Source organism: Ruditapes philippinarum, unplaced genomic scaffold, assembly GCF_026571515.1.
Source record: "Ruditapes philippinarum isolate M1 unplaced genomic scaffold, ASM2657151v2 ctg1133_1_1_1_1, whole genome shotgun sequence".
Classification (NCBI taxonomy): Eukaryota; Metazoa; Mollusca; class Bivalvia; order Venerida; family Veneridae; genus Ruditapes; species Ruditapes philippinarum.
Genome location: NW_026855123.1, coordinates 205405 through 225757, shown reverse-complemented (window position 1 = coordinate 225757; position 20353 = coordinate 205405). Strand labels below are relative to the sequence as shown.

At 33.8% G+C, this 20353-nt stretch overlaps 1 protein-coding gene across 1 annotated transcript in view; it reads left to right on the top strand.

The window, feature by feature from the left end:
• LOC132742165 (myosin-6-like) overlaps positions 1-20353 on the top strand; it is a 159160-nt gene that overhangs the window by 113292 nt on the left and 25515 nt on the right. Inside the window, exons 25-31 of the mRNA XM_060730493.1 lie at positions 3036-3404; positions 5692-5932; positions 7969-8062; positions 8602-8708; positions 9446-9553; positions 10040-10089; positions 11110-11303. Coding sequence (XP_060586476.1) covers positions 3036-3404; positions 5692-5932; positions 7969-8062; positions 8602-8708; positions 9446-9553; positions 10040-10089; positions 11110-11303 — 1163 coding nt within the window. The remainder of the gene's footprint in view (positions 1-3035; positions 3405-5691; positions 5933-7968; positions 8063-8601; positions 8709-9445; positions 9554-10039; positions 10090-11109; positions 11304-20353) is intronic.

Here is a 20353-nt window from a genome sequence, read left to right as displayed (position 1 = left end):
TTTATGACTAAATAAGGCCATACCGACAGCTTGGTGTGAAAAGGCCATATAACTCCTTCTTTATTTCATATGAGTTACAACCCTTTTGCACCATGCCATTGATATTACATGTATTTCTATTATATTTTCATTTACATTTTCTTACAGACGCAGCAGTCTTCAAGCAATGTCTCTGTGACAGACAATGAAACTAATTCTCTCTTATCACTAGAAAATAATGCCAGCTCTGTATCAGAAATTCAAACCGACCAATCAGATTTAAGCCCACAAAATATAGATATAAAAGAGGAGATAGTACAAACTCCTGAGAAAATTGAAACTTTTTCAAACCATTTAGCCCAGTTACCGACTGTACCAGATATAGCTAAGGTTACCAAATTTGAATGTGTGTCGAAAGTTTTAACCTTTGAAATTGAGGCTGAGCATAAGAGAAGGCCGGGAATCAAGCCAAAAATTTTGAAAAATCTTGTCGAACAAATTGACCCAGTTTCCTCAGTGAATGAAGATGCTAACTTTCATAATTTAGAATCATTCGCCATAACAGGAAGTAATTGTAACCTTGAAGACAAAGATTCTGAAACAATAAGAAGCAGACGTCAACCATGTAGGTCAAGGTCATTTGCAGGATTTGCTAAATCTAGGTCAAGGTCATCATCTTATATGCTAGGTGAGAGTTTACCTCCTGGAAAAGGGTCGCTTAGCAACAGACTTTCCTCATTTGCAAATAAAAATAAGTATGGCGTAGGGTTCTCGGAATTTGCTGACAAATCAATTTTAAGTGAGACGGACAAAATGCATCCTCAAGCTGAAAAAACGCCAAAAGAAAATCTTTTTCCCCCGAATCGGAAATTCAAAAATGATTATGTTGCTATGACAACCATGAATACAAAAAGTGACCTTCAAAATTTTGATGTGAAGGAGATCTGGCCTGAAGAGGTATTTTAAAAGTTATCCACTAGGCAGCATGAAACCCATTGTTGATGTTTTACCATTTTGTTTTTCTTTTTTGCAGAGAGCCGTTCACAAAGTGTTTTATTTTAAGAGAATTTGCTTGAATTTGGTTTTTTATTCACATGTGTTAAATAACACCTTTGTCATTTAGATTTTCTAGGAAATAACCATTATTTTTGTTGAAAAATTACTAATATTGGCTAAAGATACAGTGGAACCTCTGTAGAGGGACCTTCTCTAGAGCAAATACCTCTATATAAGGACAGTTCCCAATCTGCCCAAAATTAATGCATCACTATTAATTTTAACCTCCATAGAGCAAAGCCTCTTTAACAACAACTTAACAGTTTTTCCACCAATTAAAGTGAATTGGTCTATAATGGCATAAATAATTGTCTATAGTAATAATTGGTGTCAATTATGATAACAAACCATGAAAGAATATGGAATTAATTATTGGAATGTGTGAGATACATGATCCGGTATTACATATCTAAAAAGCAGATAATAAATTTAGTGTTCTTGAACACAATATTATATATAATTCATCATATAAAAGCTCATACAAAGTCACATAAAACTCTTTTAAACTTTTTTCAAGGAATATTTTATAAGAATATTCAAGTGATAAACTTCTAGTGATTTTTATCAATATTTGAAAGACTTGTGCCCATTGTAGGCCAATAAGAAAGTGTGCCTATAATAGGCCAATAGAAAGTGTGCCCATGATAGGCCAATAGAAAAAGTGCCCATTAAGGGTGTTACTTTGCAGAGGTTTCACTGTAAATGTTACTAACATTATGTACCTTTTATGTACCTTTTATGTACATTTCAAAAGTAGAATTTTAGCTTAAAAAATGAAAGAATTTTTATATTGTTGTTGAGGGTCATTCAAGGTGTTTTGTTTTCAGTCTTGAAAATGTTCATCTTCAAAATGTAGACTAATGTGAAGACAAGAAATTTTCTTTTTCATAATGAGGTGTGTAAAAAATATGATTCCCAATATTGTATATTGTTTTGAAAGGAATGATTATAGGAAAAGATTTAAAGCAAACACTTTGTATGAACCCTCTGTAAGCCCGTTAAAAATAGGGTGGAAAAAATGTATGATTCTGATAATACTCTCTATCAATACCTGTATTTCTATATATAGTAACTAAAATAGGCCCTCAATGTCATTAGGGACATTTTAGGGCTGTTTTTGGGAACATGATTGCATAATGGTGATCAGCAATCAGGGGTTAACCTATAAATAGACTTGGCTAAGTTTGAAGATAACAACTTCAACCATATTTACTGGCCCATAAGACTGCACACTAATTAGTCGCGGCCTACATTTTATATGGTAGTATTTTACTTTTACTGTAGTAAAAGATGGGGTAAAGTTAAAACCTTTCATGAGCATGTTTGTATTATCAAAGCCAGAAACAGACATTTCTTTTATATATTTGTAAAAAATAGAGGAGGATGTTTAGAGACCTACTTTAATGCTTAATTGTTTTTCCTTTTTCGTTGTTTTTTTAAAAATAGGAATTTAGTTATTGAGCTAGAAATTTAATATAAATTTCAGACTTTATAATAGAAATAATTATGACTAAAGCATAGTGCCATTTTAAGATTAGAAATAAGTAACAATGCTTTCTAGCTTATTATTTCCAATTATACCCTGGTATTTTTTTATTCACCCCTAAATGTTTAACTCAATTTCGAAACTTTGTTGTTGTTTTTTTTTTCAATACATAGAAATATTATATTTATTGGTAGAAGGTTAATGCTAATAAATTCATTAGGAATATGAAAGGAAAATGTTTGGAAGAAAACTTAAATTGCTTAGTTATAAAACCATATGAAATAGCCCTTTTTAAATACAAATTTAATAATAAAAATTTACATGCTTCTCACAGACTTGGTAATTTTCATTGAAGATTATAAGAATGTGGAATTTAACAAAACATGTTACTCAGTATATTACATATTGTATGTTTATGTATTTATGTTTGAATGCTTAATATTATTTTTCAGATAAATCCTCACATGGTTTTAATTTTGATGTAATAGCTTTATGACTGCATTGAATATTTCAGCCGGAGTCAGACAAGGAGGCGGTTCAAGAGGAGACTACTGCTAAATACTCCTCCCTTTCTACATCTAGCCCCGCCTCTCGTATTCAACCCAGGCTTTCTGCTAAATCTAAAAGCTCTGCCCACACTGAACTTCAGCACCCTAAATCTCCATCTACTTTTGGTCGAGTCTCTCCTGAAACTATAAATAGAGCATCTCCTGTTGCTATAAATAGATCTCCAAGGACTACTGCCACTCCTGGCACTATGGTGTCAGATGTGCAGCGCCCTGTGTCAATCTCTTCTGTACAACCCAGAATTTGTGATTCTCCTCCTACTTTGCCTAAAACTCCGCCTCCTCATTTCCATAAAGAGACACAGACAGATGATTTGGTAATTATCATAATCACATGGGCAACAGACTCCTCCCCCTCCTTTGTATTATATCGCTGTATTATGTTATGTTCATGCTTATATATTTTTCCTTTGTTTAGATGTTGAACTAGATTAAAATGAACTGTCAAATTATATAACATTAAGTAGCAAAAAAGAATTATTCAGTTGTCAATTCAGGACTTTTTTTAGTGGGGAATGCAAAGTTTCAGACATTAAGTCAGTTGTGTTTGACATTTTACTAGTTTTCTAGAGGGGTCACAAGTCAAAATTGATTGTCTGTGATTTTCTCAAAAAAACAATGTAAAATTGATATCCGAATCTTAGAGGGGTTCCGGGGCATGATGCACTTACCTCACTCTGGCTTCAAGCATGTTTTCATAATTAATATCAACTCTATAGGTGGTCTTCAAAGAGATAGATAATTATGATCAATTCTGAAAGAAACCTTTTGATACAATATTTGAAATTTTGCTCGAGCATTTAACAGTTCATTTTAATTGCAGTCTTACATATTTAGGGTCTGATATGAGTTTTTATTTCATATTAACTTTACTAAAACTTTGTGTAGAAAGAGTGTTATGAAAGAAGCCTCTCTTATGGGGTGTCCGTGGTCGAGTGGTTAAGATCATTTGCCCCATTTGCCCCTCACAGCTGTGTGTTCCAATCTAACCAGGAACTTTGAATTCTTTCTTGCGAGAAGCTATCCAGCTACCTTACTCGCTAACAATTAACAAAGAATAACATTAAAAAAATGTTAATATGAAATGAAAATAAATATAGGATTCATTTTATCACATGATCTGATACTTGTACCAACTTTTATGTCTTATGATAAGTTAATTTTCTATTTATGCCTCTTAAAAATGCATGTAGATATCAGTTTGCCCTTCTGCCCTTATGCTGAAAAAGTATTTTGAGTAAATAGAAAAAGTGCTTTTTTTACCTTTTCTTAACTTTTAAGGAAACAAACACAGTGGTTTATCTGTTAAATCTAAATAATGTGAAGTTTAAATATTGTAAAATATTATTACATAAAAGCAAAAAGCAGGTCATGTGATGAATACCTTATTATTATTTTATTTATCCTCGTAAATTATGTTAACTTCTGGTGTATTGTATATAAGATGCTCATCTTATTATTTTCCAGATAACTGTTTAGATGGGTCACAATTAAGACTCGGCTGTGTTTCCTCTAAAACAGTTATCCGAGAGAGGTTTATGTTGTCACATAAGGTTTTTGTTGTGACATGGCTTTATGTTGTGACATGACATTATATTACAACATGATGTTCATGTGGTGACATGACATTGTCATGTGACAAGACAGACATTAATGTTATGGTATGAAGTTTTTGTTGTGATATGATGTTTATATTGTGACATGACATTTTGTGTTGTAACAAATTTTATGTTGAGACATGACATTAAATTGCCACATGAAATTTGTGTCATGACATAATATTTGTATTGTGACATTAAGTTTATGTTGTGACATGATGTTCATGTTGTGACATGAAAGTTTATGTAGTGACATGATATTTATGTTATAACATAATTTATTGTAACATGACATTTATGTTGTAACATGATGTTTATCTTGTTTTGTATACATTTTTGTTTAGTGCTAGATGATAACTCTGCATTTAAATTCTATTCTTATTTTCAGTTGTATTAGAAGGTTCATGATTTTCTACAGTTATGTTATAATAGACAAACTTTAGTTTACACTTTCAAATGTTCTGTTATTCCCCAGCACCATGTTGTTATGTTTCCGTAAATGCACCATTTTGTTTTTTTTGTTCATTCACTTGTGCTTTGTTCCCCTTTATATCCAAGTTGTGTCACTTAAAATTTTAAGTCTTAAAAAAATTTAATTTTTTTTTATTGAAATCTTATGGAATTTAAAAAAAAACATTATAATATCATGATATTTTTCATACGTTTGGTCAGCTATTTAAATATGTTTTCTTGTTTTAAGATTTTTATCGTTTTAAGAAACAGTGAAGTATTAAAATGGACGATTATTTTTTATATGTCAGTCTTGCTTTAAATACGTTCTTGAACATTTTCATATGTCCAGTACGTGACTATGTTAAATAGTTTTGTAGATTTATTTTGCTAAGTTACTAATATACTACTAACTGAAAGAGTCATGGGAATAAGATACTATATTCATTAGATGAAGAAAATTATTATTAAAAAATGGTAAAATAAATTTAATATTGAAACCATAGCAACATTTTACAGATTATTTTTTTTTTACATTCTATTATTCTATTAATAGCTGGCCCAGATTGAGTATGAGCCGGTCTCCGGCAACACCGAGGATGAGGTAAGACAGTCGTCTGCTAAGAGCCGGGCATCACTTCGTAGTCAGTTTAAATCTCGCTTGGACGAGACGCGACAGGCTGTTGAGGATAGACGTACAAAATCTCCGGTTATTTCGTTACCACCTCATAAATCTATAGATGATGAATTAATCATAGAAGATGATGATGACCTGCCTATACCTGATGATTTAAAAGGTGAGAAAACAAATGTTTACATTTCCATCAATATGGGGAACAGTGTGTCACCTTAGTGCAGTAACTCCTTATATAATTTAATGGGAGTTAACTAGTTTCTGCATGAAGGTGACAAGTGGTCCAGTGGTTGGACACGTGCTGCGGGATTTAGAGGTCCATGCTCAACTCAGATCTGAATGCATGCCAGATATTTTTTCTTACATATTCTAGCAATATTTTAAAAAAATTTACCTTAAAACATTAATTTTTCATAGAAATTAATGCCTGCTCTTCTGCTATTATTTTCTTACAGTAGGATATAAATTTACAAGTTCATAACAGTAAAATGACATCATCCTATACAGTTTCATTAAAAATGCTTCCAAAAATTATCACTTTAAAGCATGCAATTCAAGTGGCTAACCCAATGCAAGATGAAATTTCTTGCATGTGTAAAATCCTATGGAAATCCCAGTCTAAAATGCAAGTAGTACATCAATTACCAATGAAATTTGTGGCATTGGTAAAAATCTTAATGAAACATCAGTCTAAAATGCTAGAAGATGTACATCAATTATTGCCAGATTGGAAAAAACCCTTGTGGAAAAACAAGTCTAAAATGCAAGAACATCAATTTTTATGCTCTCTGAAAAATTTTGGGAGAGCATTAAATTTTGGTCACCACCTTGTCCGTCCGTCCGTCTTTCTGTCCCTCCGTCCCCTTTTCTTGTCCAGGACATAACTTTGTAACAACAAGAGGTATCAACATGAAACTTTGTAGGTAGATAGATCTCATTGAGTAGGTGTGCAGTGCACAAGAACCGTAACTCTGCCTTGCCTAATTTTTGAATTATCCCCATTTGTTTATTTTTACACTTTGAACTTTGTCTGGGACATAACTCTAAATGTATAAGAGGTATCAACATGAAACTTTGTAGGTAGATAGATCTCATTGGGTAGGTGTGCATTGAACAAGAACCGTAACTCTGCCATGCCTAATTTTTGAATTATCCCCCTTTGTTTATTTTTACACTTTGAACTTTGTTCAGGACATAACTCTAAAACTATGATAGGTATCAACATGAAACTTTGTAGGTAGATAGATCTCATTGAGTAGGTGTGCAGTGAACAAGAACCGTAACTCTGCATTGCCTATTTTTTGAATTATCCCCCATTGTTTATTTTTACACTTTGAACTTCGTCTGGGACATAACTCTAAATGTATAAGAGGTATCAACATGAAACTTTGTAGGTAGATAGATCTGATTGAGTAGGTGTGCAGTGCACAAGAACCGTAACTCTGCCTTGCCTAATTTTTGAATTATCCCCCTTTGTTTATTTTACACTTTGAACTTTGTCCAGGACATAACTCTAAAACTATAAGTGGTATCAACATGAAACTTTGTAGGTAGAAAGATCTCATTAAGTAGGTGTGCAGTGCACAAGAACCGTAACTCTGCCATGCCTAATTTTTGAATTATCCCCCATTGTTTATTTTTACACTTTGAACTTTGTCCAGGACATAACTCTATTACTATAAGAGGTAGCAACATGAAACTTTGTAGGTAGATAGATCTCATTAAGTAGGTTTGCAGTGCACAAGAGCTGTAACACTGTCTTGCCTACTTTTGGAGTTATTGCCCTTTGTTCATTTTGACACTTTGAACTTTGTCCGGGACATTACTCTAAAATTATAAGAGATATCAACATGAAACTTTGTAGATGGATAGGTCTCATTGGGTGGAAGTGTAGCTAGATATAATTTGATAGAACTGCAATGCTTAAAGAACCTAAACAAGGCCTGGTCTAACTCTGATATCATCAGGAAACTTTATAGATAGATAGATCTCATTGAATAGAAGTGCAGTGCAAAAAAACATAACTCCGCCTTGCCTAATTTTGGAGTTTTTGCACTTTGTTCATTTTTTTTATACTTTCCTGTGTCCAGAACCTTCTTGGGGAGCATCACCCGGTTCAACACGTTCTTGTGTTAATCAATTATATGTACATCAATTTCAAGTTTCTTTATACCTAATATGATTTATTCATTATTACAGAGGAGGTATTTATGAGGGAAGACACACTAGATGCTGGTACGTCTCCACCCCCTAGTAAACAAGAGGTCAACAGGAAAATCAGTGTAGCTTCTAGGTAACTTATTGTAACATTTTGTACATTTATGCCTATAATATATTTCTATAATATGACATTGTTGCAGGCATTGCATTGCATTACTTCTTTGTATGTTTATGCTAAGAACATTATTGTGATAAGAATTACAGTACCTCTATATGTTTACGCCAAGAATTTTGATTATTTTATTACAGCTTTATCTGTTTATGCCAAGAATATCAATCATGCATGACCACATTGTGTGTTTACTTAGTATGCCAAGAACTTTGAGCATTAGATAAGTTCTTTGCTTGTCTATGCAAAAGACATTGAGCATGCCATTTACTCATTGTGTGTCTATGTTAAGAACATTTAGTATTTCATGCTCTTTTTCAACAGTATTGAACATTGTATTTCCTTTTTGTATGCCTTTGCCAAACAAAATTTTATACTGTGTCCATGTGCAAAATTATTTTCCATCTTTTGTTACATTTTAATGGAAATATTGCTTCAATTATTGTAGCTTTAATAAATTGATATTAAACATGAGTTTGATGATGTGTTTTCTTGTATTTTAGAAAATCAACCAATTTATCAGAACATCCACTAGTTAGTGAATATTTAAGAGCATATACGGGAATCCATAACTTTAAGGAGGCAATGAGCAGAGTGCTGGTTGATAAAGGTAAGTTAAATTCTTATTGTGACAATTATGATGTGTCACCATTTGATAACTAGGGGACGTGACATGACTGTGACAATTAGTATCGAGCCTGGACAGCCTACATTTTATTTGATCAGGCTCTTTACTGTTGGCAACTTAATTTTAATCACTACTGACTAATTATCTAAGGAATCCTGGTTTCATGGGTTCGGACCCAGTCAGGGCCATAATGTTGCCTTGAGCAAGAAACTTTACGTTCATTGCTTAGTACTTGTGGGTTCTAGTAATGGATTTAAGATTGTTTCAATAAGATTATACCTTCCAACACAATGGAACTGAAATAATTTTGTATAGATTATAAGATAACTTTATATTACTATTTTGATGCCAAAGTCGAAATATTCGGAATATTCGCACTACTGAATAGGGATAAGGGTCTATCTAACTGTAAACAGAATAAAAGAGAACAATAGAGTTCATTCCATAACAATAGAGGAAGAGGCCAATGGCCCTTTATTAAACAAACAAAAAAAACAATAGAAATGGCCCTTGATCTCAATTCAGTCATTTGTCCGTGCAGTCTGACAAGATTGAATGGCAGTAAATGATTGCTCACCCTTCAAATTATAAATGGACCATTCCATATTCACAGCAGGTCAAGTCTATTTACAAATTTAGGGTGATAAGATTAGGTTTCCATGGATAATTTTACAGATGAATCATTATTTTATTTTATATTTCATTCCATCTGTTTTCAGATCAAATGTCTGCCAGCCAGATTCTGACAGATTTAGATATTTTACAGTTCAATAAGGACGATAAAGTTGTGCCGCAAATCTCCAACATGACAGAAAATATCTATTATGGTATGTATATACATGTATGTTCCGGTTTATAACAGTGTATATATATAGCTAAACATAATTATATAACTGGAAGTTTGTAACGTTCATTTTTCATTGGACATTTATGATGAATATATTATCTATATACAAGGCTGCTGCAAAATTATGAATCAATTATCATTTTAATCTGTTCAGTATTAATTAGTAATAACGAGATTTGACAAGTTATACGGTCTTTTTTGTGTCAACTGCTACAGAGTAGGAGCAACATATAGGGATAACTTTTGTGGTCTTGTGTGGCCTGGGTTAAAATATATGAATATTGAAATTAAAAATAAGTTTATGACTGTTATGCCTAAAGTGGAATTTATGCCTCCCTTGAAATATTTGCCTGCCCAGCCCAGACTTGGCAATCAATGCCTTGTCAAATATTTAAATGTTAAATTTATTATACTGTTATTTCATCGATAATCTATGCAAAATATTTATGGGATTGTTCTTTTTCAGTATTAAATGAGGTTTCTCAAGTTATCAACAGCGTGCTACAAAATGACAGGGTATGTATTACTTACATGATGCTGACACAATCATAGTGAAAAGCTTTGAGGATCTTTATATAATATAGAAACCATCACTATTAATATCATTTTTGTTCTTAGCACTGGTTGTCAAATTTGAAGGAAAAGTATGTCCTAAAGTTTTGTCCTATAATAATACATTATTTTATGTTACCTTTTTTATAGTATAAAAGATCTTCTCACTTCACAACTTTTTTATACCATCCATTGAATGCTATGAGGAAATTACCATAATGTTGGTGGTTCTACTCAGGTGCCGATTGTGCCTGAAATATTTCACAGAAAGACACCTGAGGTCTCCCTCTACCTGTAAAGCTGGATAATCACTGTACTGTGTTGGTGCGACAAAAAACTCAACAGCAACAAAAGAAAAATGCTGAAATTCAGATTTGAAAGTATGAGTCCTTGGCAATGCATTTGAAATGTGGCGAGTTTTTGCCCATGTATTACTTGTTATGGTAAATGTTTTATACTATTCAGTAGTGATGTTCCGATTGTCGCAAGTCGCCGATAATCATTTACTGTTATGTAAAGCGACAACAATCGATTTACAAAAAAATTGTTCCGCGACGTCGTCGAAAATGCTTACTGCAGTAAAGTATCAAAGGGAATTAATTCTGACGTTAATTTTCTTTAAAGAACACCTCACCGATCGCAAAAAATCATCGCAGAGACAATTTGGAGTTGAATAGGATCAATACGTGAATGTAATCAATAGTAATATAATGTGATTTGAATGTTATTATTTGACATCCATTGAAAAATAAAATCTATTTCGTAAAATTATGACTATATAAGGTTAAAACTATGTTGAAAAGTGGAAAATGAAGTTCATGCTACTGAATGTTATCAAGTGCCTTGGGAAGATTGGGAAGAAATGATACTTCCCTATTTCTTTTTAACGCGACTTTATTCAAAAAGTTATCGATTATGTCTCATCCGACTTAACCGATGATCGATTGGGACACATTTCATCCGATTTCCATCACTACTATTCAGGGTCCAGTGGTTTCCTCATTAATGATGGGAATGTCAAGGGACGCAACTCAACGAACTATAATGCGGGAGAAATCAGGGGTAACGGCTGACGCGTTAGAGACACGAGGCAGTCAGAGGACGGTCTCGACGAAGGCTGGCAGTGTTTCGACCGACGCGGCTCAGTATCAAGATCTCCAAGCTCAGTATGAGAAATTGTAAGTATTTTTTTACGGCAAGTTTTTTGTTGTTTTTTTTTTACTTTGGAAAGATTTTTATCTCTTTTAAACTTGTAGGGTTCGCGGTTGTCCGCTCACATGATAATTATAGATTTAACTATACTTACTGTTTTTATGCTCCCCGAAAAATTTTGGGGGAGCATATAGTCGGCGCCTTGTCCGTCTGTCCGTCCGTTGTCTTGTCCGGAGCATAACTTGAAAACCCTTGGAGATAATTTGTTGAAACTTCATACAGTGGTAGAGGGCATCAAGGGGGAGTGCAGTGTCAAAGAACCATAACTCTATTTTGCCCGGTTTTTGAATTATCTCCCCTTATAGAAAAATCTTGTCCGGGGCATAACTCTAAAACTATAAGAGATATCAACATGAAACTTTGTAGGTGAATAGATCTCAATGGGTAGATGTGCAGTGCATAAGAACAATAACTCTTTTCATCCTAATTTTGGAGTTATTGCCCTTTGTTAATTTTAATACTTTGAACTTTGTCCGGAGCATAACTTGAAAACCCTTGGAGATAATTTGTTGAAACTTCATACAGTGGTAGAGGGCATCGAGGGGGAGTGCAGTGTCAAAGAACCATAACTCTATTTTGCCCGGTTTTTGAATTATCTCCCCTTATAGAAAAATCTTGTCCGGGGCATAACTCTAAAACTATAAGAGATATCAACATGAAACTTTGTAGGTGAATAGATCTCAATGGGTAGATGTGCAGTGCATAAGAACAATAACTCTTTTTGTCCTAATTTTGGAGTTATTGCCCTTTGTTTATTTTAATACTTTGAACTTGAACTTTGTCCGGAACATAACTTGAAAACCCTTGGAGATAATTTGTTGAAACTTCATACAGTGGTAGAGGGCATCGAGGGGGAATGCATTGTCAAAGAACCATAACTCTATTCTGCCTGGTTTTTGAATGATCTCCCCTTATAGAAAAATCTTGTCCGGGGCATAACTCTAAAACTATAAGAGATATCAACATGAAACATTGTAGGTAGATAAATCTCATTGAGTAGAGGTGCAATGCAAAAGAACCATAACTCTGTTAAGCCTTATTTTTGAATAATCTCCCCTTTTAGAAAAATCTTGTCCAGGACATAGCTGTAAAACTATAAGAGATATCAACATGAAACTTTGTAGGTAGATAAATCTCAATGGGTAGATGTGCAGTGCACAAGAGTCATAACTCTATCTAGCCTAATTCTGGAGTTATTGCCCTTTGTTTATTTTTACTTTTTGAATTGTCCAGGACATAACTCAGAAATCATAGAGATATCATCAAGAAACTGTGTAGGTTGATAGATCACATTGATTAGAAGTGCAGTGCAAAGAACTGTAACTCTGCCTTGCCTAATTTTGGAATTATTGCACTTTGAACTTTTTCCACGGACATAACTCTGAAACTGCAAGAGGTGTACTTTCCTGTGTCCAAAACCTATTCGGGGAGCATCACCCGGCTCAAACCGGGCTCTTGTTATAAGTATGTGCTTAGGTTTGGTTTATCAATTTCGTTATTCTACAGTTTTTGGGGTTTTTTTTTTTTCCCAAAAAAATCTGTAAACAATGCACCGATCAACATCATATAGCTATTTGTTTGACAAGTATGGAAAATAACAGATAAAACCTGTAATAGAGGCAATATTGTAGATTCATGTTTATTTTAACTTTTCATAAGATTTTTTTTTATGATTATCAAATTCTGACACTAGAGTGATTTTATTTTTTAGTCGTAAATGATTCATTTTTATCATTTTTATGTGGATATAAGTTTCTTTTATCAATCAAGATATTCTTTATTCTTGTCCCAATAGAGATTATATAATTCATACATTATTCTCAGGGGCGTAGCTTCCTACTGAGGCCTTTAACAAGTCTACACATTTTACCAGAAAAGTGACAAAATATATATAATTTTCTAAACTACCTATAATTTCTATACAATTCCCAGAACATATTAAGACTAAATCTTGGCCAAAATGCATATGTGACAATCCAGAAAAAATCTAAATCTAGGGGATATAGGGGGAATAATACCCCCATATCCAACTAGAATTTGGCCTACACATGAATTGAAACCAAGCTACGCCCCTGATTATGTTTTACAATAGATAAAAAGTTTTATCAATTTATTTCAAAATGCTTTCAGGTTACAAAAGTAAGTTTAGGACTTGTTTGATTAACCTGTTAATTGACTAGAGATATGAATGATCCCCTAAACAACTAAACTTAACTAATCTATAACCTTGTAGTATTATGCCCATGTAGTTATGCCTAAGTAGTAATGCCCTTGATATCACATTGATTATTTTCCATTTCTACTGATACTCCATAGTTTCTTTTACAATGCTCTATGTCTTTATCACATTCAATGCTTGTTTTTTTGGTCCTTTTGATACTCCATAGTTTCATAGCTTCACTCAATGCTCTTTTAGCGGCGACCCTAAATTCCATAGTTTTACTTTTAATGCTCTTTAAGTGATCCTCTATACACCAAAGTTTTACCTTTAATGCTGAGTGGTCCTTTTAATGCTCCTTAGTTTCACAATCAGTGCTGTTTTAGTGGCACTTTTGATTCTCCATATTTCACCTTTAATGCTCTTTTAGAGACCCTTTTCATATTCCATAGTTTCACACTTAGTGCTGTTTTTGTGACCCTTTTTGAGACTGTATAGTGTCATAAACAATGCTCTTTTAGTGGCCCTTTTCATACTCCATAGTTTCACCTTCATTATGTCTCCCCCACCTCGGGGGGAGACATATTGTTTTTGCCCTGTCCGTCAGTCCGTCCGTCCGTCAGTCCGTCCGTCAGTCCGTCCGTCCATTCTTCGTTTCCGGACGATAACTAGAGTTCCTTTTGACCTACAGCCCTCAAACTTCATAGGATGATTGGTCTTATAGAGCTGATGATCCCTATTGTTTTTGGGGTCAGTAGGTCAAAGGTCAAGGTCACACTGACCGTTGGTCAATTTCTCGTTTCCGGATGATAACTAGAGTTCCTTTAGACCTACAGACCTCAAACTTCATAGGATGATTGGTCTTATTAAGCAGATGATCCCTATTGTTTTTGGGGTCAGTAGTTCAAAGGTCAAGGTCACAGTGACCGTTGGTCAATTTCTCGTTTCCGGATGATAACTAGAGTTCCTTTTGACCTACAACCCTCAAACTTCATAGGATGATTGGTCTTATAGAGCTAATGATCCCTATTGTTTTTGGGGTCAGTAGTTCAAAGGTCAAGGTCACAGTGACCGTTGGTCAATTTCTCGTTTCCGGATGATAACTAGAGTTCCTTTTGACCTACAGACCTCAAACTTCATAGGATGATTAGTCTTATAGAGCAGATGATCCCTATTGTTTTTGGGGTCAGTAGGTCAAAGGTCAAGGTCACAGTGACCGTTGGTCAATTTCTCGTTTCCGGATGATAACTAGAGTTCCTTTTGACCTACAGCTCTCAAACTTCATAGGATGATTGGTCTTATAGAGCTGATGATCCCTATTGTTTTTTGGGGTCAGTAGGTCAAAGGTCAAGGTCACACTGACCGTTGGTCAATTTCTCGTTTCCGGATGATAACTAGAGTTCCTTTAGACCTACAGACCTCAAACTTCATAGGATGATTGGTCTTATTGAGCAGATGATCCCTATTGTTTTTTGGGTCAGTAGTTCAAAGGTCAAGGTCACACAGTGACCGTTGGTCAATTTCTCGTTTCCGGATGATAACTAGAGTTCCTTTTGACCTACAGCCCTCAAACTTCATAGGATGATTGGTCTTATAGAGCTGATGATCCCTATTGTTTTTGGGGTCAGTAGGTCAAAGGTCAAGGTCACAGTGACCGTTGGTCAATTTCTCGTTTCCGGATGATAACTAGAGTTCCTTTTGACCTACAGCCCTCAAACTTCATAGGGAGATGATTGGTCTTATAGAGCTGATGATCCCTATTGTTTTTGGGGTCAGTAGGTCAAAGGTCAAGGTCACACTGACCGTTGGTCAATTTCTCGTTTCCGGATGATAACTAGAGTTCCTTTAGACCTACAGACCTCAAACTTCATAGGATGATTGGTCTTATTGAGCAGATGATCCCTATTGTTTTTGGGGTCAGTAGTTCAAAGGTCAAGGTCCACAGTGACCGTTGGTCAATTTCTCGTTTCCGGATGATAACTAGAGTTCCTTTTGACCTACAGCCCTCAAACTTCATAGGATGATTGGTCTTATAGAGCAGATGATCCCTATTGTTTTTGGGGTCAGTAGGTCAAAGGTCAAGGTCACAGTGACCGTTGGTCAATTTCTCGTTTCCGGATGATAACTAGAGTTCCTTTTGACCTACAGCCCTCAAACTTCATAGGATGATTGGTCTTATAGAGCAGATGATCCCTATTGTTTTTGGGGTCAGTAGGTCAAAGGTCAAGGTCACAGTGCAGTGGGGGAGACATGCGCTTTTTTACAAAAGCATCCTCTAGTTTCTTCTTAGAGACCATTCTAATACTTCATAGTTTTTCTATTATTTCTCCTATTGTTTTACTGACCCTACTGATAAACCATACTTAATTCTGTGATGCTTCGCATATACCACGGCCAAAACTACAATGGTTTATGCATGATTTCTTGTACTTAAAATGGCCCTAATGATTCACCATAGTTCTAAACATTCTTCAATTAAGGATATATATATTTGTTTATTAGTCCTCTAATAACTCTGTTGGTATTCCATACTTTTTACTTTAATACTATTCTACTTACCCTCTTGCTGTTTGGCAACAATTATATATTTTGCTCTTTCTTGATTGTATTATTTCTTTGTACTTACACATCGTCTTATTTCTAATACAGAGACTCTGAGTCTAACACAGCTAAAAATTTACTAATGTCAGTAGCTTAGAATAACGGAAAACGATTATCTGATTTAAATAACATTGAAAAAAGAGTTAATTATGGTCAAAATAAAAAAGGTTGATCCTTTTACATTATTTTTAACCATGTTACATACTGGAGTTTTATATTTATTTAATATGTTCTAGTTTCCTTAGATTTTATAATAAACTGCTTTTGTCTCGGTTGGTAATACAGACTTCTTTTTCTTTCTTAAAAAAATGCTTTGGGGTGTTTGTTAGAGAATAAAGGATAGTGTTAGTATTTATTAGGAATTATTAAGATTTATGTTTGACAGTTTTGTTCATGATGTTAAAATTTCAGTAAGTTTGATGTTAAGATTACGACAAAGAACAAGTCTTCGGACAGGTAGTTTATAAAACAAATGTCTCATAATTTTAATTGTTGTTTGACACTATTTGGAAATACGGGTTCACTTTTGACACAATAATTTTAGTTTAATACACACGTGAACTTCTCGAATTAAGATGGAACACAAAAAATTATTTTTAAGTAAACGCACTTTTAGAACACATAGACGTTCATTGTTGGAACACATTTTCATTTTTAATTGGGATAGAAGTTCATTTTTGGTACACATTCTTATTTTTAATTGCCACAATTTGGGTACACAATTATTGGTGAATTTTTTTACACAATGTGGTTATGCATTATTGATTGATTTTGATTATTAGTCCCCTACCAGTTTACCGGAGGGGACTTAAGGTTTACCCTCCGTCCGTCCATCTGTCGGTCAGTCCGTCCGTCTACAAAACTGGATCCCGCGATAACTTGAAAAGTACTGAAAATATTTTTCTGAAACTTGTAATATGAGTAGATGGCAGTCTGAAGATTATGCATGTCTTTTTCTTTTCTTCCTATGTTGAAAATTCTTGTTGCTATGGCAACACATAGACTGAAAATATGGCAAATTTTACACATAAACTGAATTCAGTGATAACTCAAAAAGTACTGATGAAACTTGACATATGGGTAGATGGCAGTCTGGAGATTATGCATGTCTTATCTTTTTTTCTTATTTCGAAAAAATATTGGTTGCCTTGGCAACAAATAGGCTTAAAACATGGCAAATATAACAATATTTGTGATTACTCAAAAAGAGCTGAAAATTTTTATGAAATTGCATCTTTAATTCAAGAGTTATCTCCTCTCTAAGAATTTTGCTTTTAAAAATGTTATGTTTTGGTAACACTTGGATGTTTCAAATATAAACTTTAGAGTGTCCTTCAGTCCGTCTGTATGTCTGTTCATAAAACTGTGATCACTTTTAAAGAACTTTTCCAACAAATTTACTTAAAATAGAGAAAAATAGAAACATAAGTGAATGGCCATTGGCTCTTCAAATTGTTGCTGGGGTTCTTACCGGCAGGGGACTTATGGATTGCTTGCAATACTATGATAAGTGCTTGTTGATATAATGATGGGAAACACAGTAGTGAATATTAGTCATGCAGTTTTGGAACACATTAATGATTTAATCTTTCACATATGTTTGAACACATTATTGATTAATTATTGATGAAATATTTTAACACATATATGATTAATTATTGATGAAATATTTTAACACATTTTTGATGAATAAAAAAAATATTTAAACAATGTGGAAACTTATTAATGACACAATGTGGAACATATTGTTTGCCCAATGTCAGAACACATAATTGATTAATTATTGACACAATATTGATCCTAGGGTGAACACATTATTGGTAAACACAATGTGGGAACACATTATTGGTCAACACAATGTGGGAACACATTATTGGTCAACACAATGTCAGAACACATTGGTCAGTACAATGTGGGAACACATTATTGGTGAGCACAATTTAGGTACACATATTGGTGAATTGGTTATGTTATTGACACAATGTGGGAACACATTGACACAAAGTGGGAACACATTAATGACACATTATGTTGGAACATAATTACTCACAAAAAATGTTTGAACACACTGTTGGTCAACGCAATGTGGGAACACATTATTGACACAATGTGGGAACAGATTTTTATTGACACAATGTGGGAACACATGATTGGTTAACAAAATGTGGGACACACAGTTTGGGAACACATTCTTGATTAATTATTGACACTGGTGTTGTTTTTTAGCCAAGGTTTTATAGAAATCTAAAATAAACTTTTCAGGAATATTGAAAGTTCATGTTAATGTTATAGGAAGTCTTTGATAAAAATTAGGATAATTTTAGAGTTTCAATATTTTAAGATAAAATTGAACTATAATGTGGGCACCTTTAAACACATAGTTTTTACATTGTTTTATTCTTACATCTTATTGAATACATTATCTTATTACTATAGGTTAGATATGCAAATATTTGGGTAAACAAAACTTTATTTTAAAAGTTTGCAATTTATATTTTTTATGTAGGCTAATGCTAGATTTATTTACATTTTGTATAATGGTAGTTATACCATCTTGTATGCACATGAAAAACTTAAATGGTAATTTGTCATTTTCTTTGTGTGATCCAAACTAAAAAAACCTTAGACTTGGAATTTTATGTGAGGGACAGCCATCCAGCTAGCTTATGGGACATCAGTGGTTCTACTCAGGTGCCTGTTCATGCCTGAAATAATGCACGAAATCCTGGGACACCTGAGGTGGTTTTCCACCAGTAAAGCTGGAAAGTTGCCATGTGACGCCATGATTATGATATGCCCTTTTTAGCTCGACTTTTCTATGAAAAGGGGAGCTATCCTACTCGCCCCGGCGTCGGCGTCGGCGTCGGCGTTGGCGTCACACCTTGGTTAAGTTTTTCGTACCACCCCACTTTATTTCAGAAGTATTACAAGTATGGCTTTGAAACTTACCATACTTGTTCACCATCATAACCTCCATCTACAGACAAGAGTACATAACTCTGTCAAGGTTTTTGACAGAATTATGGCCCTTTTTTGACTTAGAAAGTGTATTGAGCTTGGTTAAGTTTTTTGTACCACCTCACTTTATTTCAAAACCATTGGAGGTATTGCTTTGAAACTGACCATACTTGTTTACCATCACGACCTTCATCAACAGACAAGAGGACATAACTCTGTCAAGGTTTTTGACAGAATTATGCCCCTTTTTGACTTAGAAAATACATTGAATATGGGTAAAATCCACTTATTGCCTTAACCCTTTGAGATATTGCTTTGAAACTTTTAATGCTATTTCACATCATTACCCCCATCTGTACGCAAGAGAAGGTAACTCTGTCAAGGATTTGTTTTAAAAATTAAGGCCTTTTATCGACTTACAATCTTGGTTAAGTTTTTAGTACCAGTAACTATAATACTTTCACATACAAAGTCAAATCTATATATTATGCTGATTGTACAAAAATATACTGCTTCCTTGGCATAGATTTCTTGAAAAATTATGTTATTATGTCATTTACCAAGGTGTTCTGAGTGACGTAAAAATACCTTATTCTCTCAAAGTGGGTTTAATACTATTAAATTTATTTAAGGCTCAACTCAGTTTTTTTTTCTTTCTTACCAGCCCTCTTTTGACTTAAACATTTCAAACTTTGCTGCAGTGTTCAAGGGTATCACACAATTCAGTAAAATAATTCTTCACTAAATATCTTAATGCTCATGGCCATTGTTCACTTTAAAAATACAGAGATTCTTGTATTGCCTTTTACTGCAAAAACTTTTTTTATTGGCAAGCAATAAAAAAGTCGAGCGCGCTGTCTTACGGACAGCTCTTGTTTTTCTGGTGGCTAGGTTTAAATCGGACCAAACACACACAAAATATACATTTAAATGTAATAATACATTATTTTAGAAATTGCTTCAAAAGATATCATTGCTAGATAAAATTCAGATGGCTTTCTGAGAAAGAGTTGTATCTTCTTCTTAATGTCATACGAGTTACAGCTATTACGCAAAGACATCCAAATATAGGAAAATTATTGCTTGGTTAGTTGGTAGCTAATAAATTTTTTGTTAGAATATTGTAGCTGGAAAAAAAATGAACAGGTCAGGAATGTAAAAAGTTGAAATTTGATATTTAGTACTACTCTGTACGATCATAGCTTTTTTGTGCTCCCACTACTTGGGTGGAAGTATGGTGCTCTTTTTCTTTTGATTATTTGTTTTAGAAAGATAATTGAAAAACATGTTGTCAGGTTC